The sequence below is a fragment of the Aphanomyces invadans genome, assembly GCF_000520115.1.
Source record: "Aphanomyces invadans strain NJM9701 unplaced genomic scaffold supercont1.3, whole genome shotgun sequence".
In the NCBI taxonomy this organism is placed as follows: Eukaryota; Oomycota; class Saprolegniomycetes; order Saprolegniales; family Verrucalvaceae; genus Aphanomyces; species Aphanomyces invadans.
The window spans coordinates 1,449,860-1,451,558 of record NW_008580148.1 but is presented as its reverse complement, the minus strand read 5'-3'; the positions used below and the strand labels follow the sequence as shown (position 1 = coordinate 1,451,558).

The following is a 1,699-nucleotide window of genomic DNA, read 5'->3' as shown; positions in this document are numbered from 1 at the left end:
GAATGGCAAAATGATTCCAATTCAAGCCCCGAAAGAATGTTGGCACACGATTTCAGCCGATTGGATTACAGGGCTACCTACGTCAAAATCATGCGATGCAATTTTGGTAGTAGTAGACAAGTTATCAAAACAAGAAAGTACATTCCAACAACCACGAAGGCCGACGCTCCCGAAACTGCCAAGTTGTTCTTTGATCACGTGGTAAGGCACCACGGATTGCCATGTGTCATAATCAGCGATCGAGACCGCAAGTTTACAAGTAACTTTTGGAAATCATTGATGGAAATCATGAACATACGCCAATCCACGACCACAGATGGTCGAGCACAAGCCTATGAGCAACCGAAAGACAGAACCGCACCTTAGAAGACGCTCTCCGATGCCAAGTCTCATATCTTGGAGACGATTGGGTTGATCATTTACCAACCATCGAATATGCCCACCAAGGTCTCGTACAATCATCAACTAGATTAACGCCGTTTCAAGTCGATACCGGCAGAACTCTTCGAAATCCTGTCACAGACATCTTGACGAAAAACGACTTGGCTCATAACTTCTCGGAAAAATGTAAAGAAATCCTGAAGACGGCTCAAGACAACTTACGCAAGGCTCAAGCAAGACCAAAGGAATCGCTCAACGGATAAAAGGTACTCCGGGGATAACAGGCTGATGACTCCTAAGAGCTCCTATCGACGGAGTCGTTGTAAAACATGGCAAACGGATGCGTAACACATAAATATTATGACCGCAAACGATCAAGTGTATCATTCAAGTTGGACGACCAAGTTTTACTTGCAACAAGAAATTTACTGCTCAAGCATGTTCAACAACTCAACGAAGCCGAACGACCTAAACTAGTACCACGATTCATTGTCCCATTTCGAATTGTCGAAGTCATCAACGATAACGCAATGCGACTCAAACTTCCCAAGTCCATGTCGTGTTTGCATGAAGAATTCAACGTAGACCGACTCAAGCATTGCAAGCACAATGATCCCAAGTTTGCATCACGACCGATTCCCAAGGCAACACCCGTCATCCTCGATGACGCTACCGATGACGAACTTTACATTGTTGAGAAACTCCTGAAGAAAAGAACGTTCAACCGTCAAGTCGAGTTCTTAGTCAAATGGCATGGACTACCGGAAAGCGAAGCAACATGAGAACTCGCCAAAAACTTCAATCATGTAATCCACTTCAAGCAACTCCTACAAGACCTCCACCACAAAAAAACCTCAGCGACAGCGCAACATCCAGGGGAGAATATAATGATTAGCGAATCGAATCGTGTTGATGTCACGCGTCGACAAAAATCAGGCATTACAAAAAAGAATTGACATCATTACATTATTGTATGTCACATACATATATCAAGTACAAGAGCGAACGACGAAGATGTGGCTCCTTCAAGGATCGTAAAGACACGACGGACGTGAGGTTTTAGGAGCTCATAACTCGATCATAATCTCATTCTACAATTTGCCTCGCGTCGCACAGTTCGTTCCTACCCCCCCCCCCGCTTCCTCCAGCGCCGAGGAGTGTTACAGTCAATGTGGTCACATGCCTCGTTCACATTTATTCACACATCACAAATGAGGTAAAGTACTTCATTCGATTGTCTTTCTCAAATCAGTAGTCTGATTGGACAAAATTTGACTTACAGAGGGCGTCGGCATCGAGGGGACCAAATGTCATACTA

At 44.5% G+C, this 1,699-nt stretch overlaps 1 protein-coding gene across 1 annotated transcript; it reads left to right on the top strand.

The window, feature by feature from the left end:
• Positions 1 to 935: 935 nt before the first annotated feature.
• On the top strand, positions 936 to 1,163 carry H310_02122 (hypothetical protein; the record flags this gene model as incomplete). Its single annotated transcript, XM_008865530.1, has 1 exon — positions 936 to 1,163. One exon carries the CDS (start codon positions 936 to 938, stop codon positions 1,161 to 1,163), a length of 228 nt encoding a protein of 75 aa, XP_008863752.1.
• Positions 1,164 to 1,699: the final 536 nt, after the last annotated feature.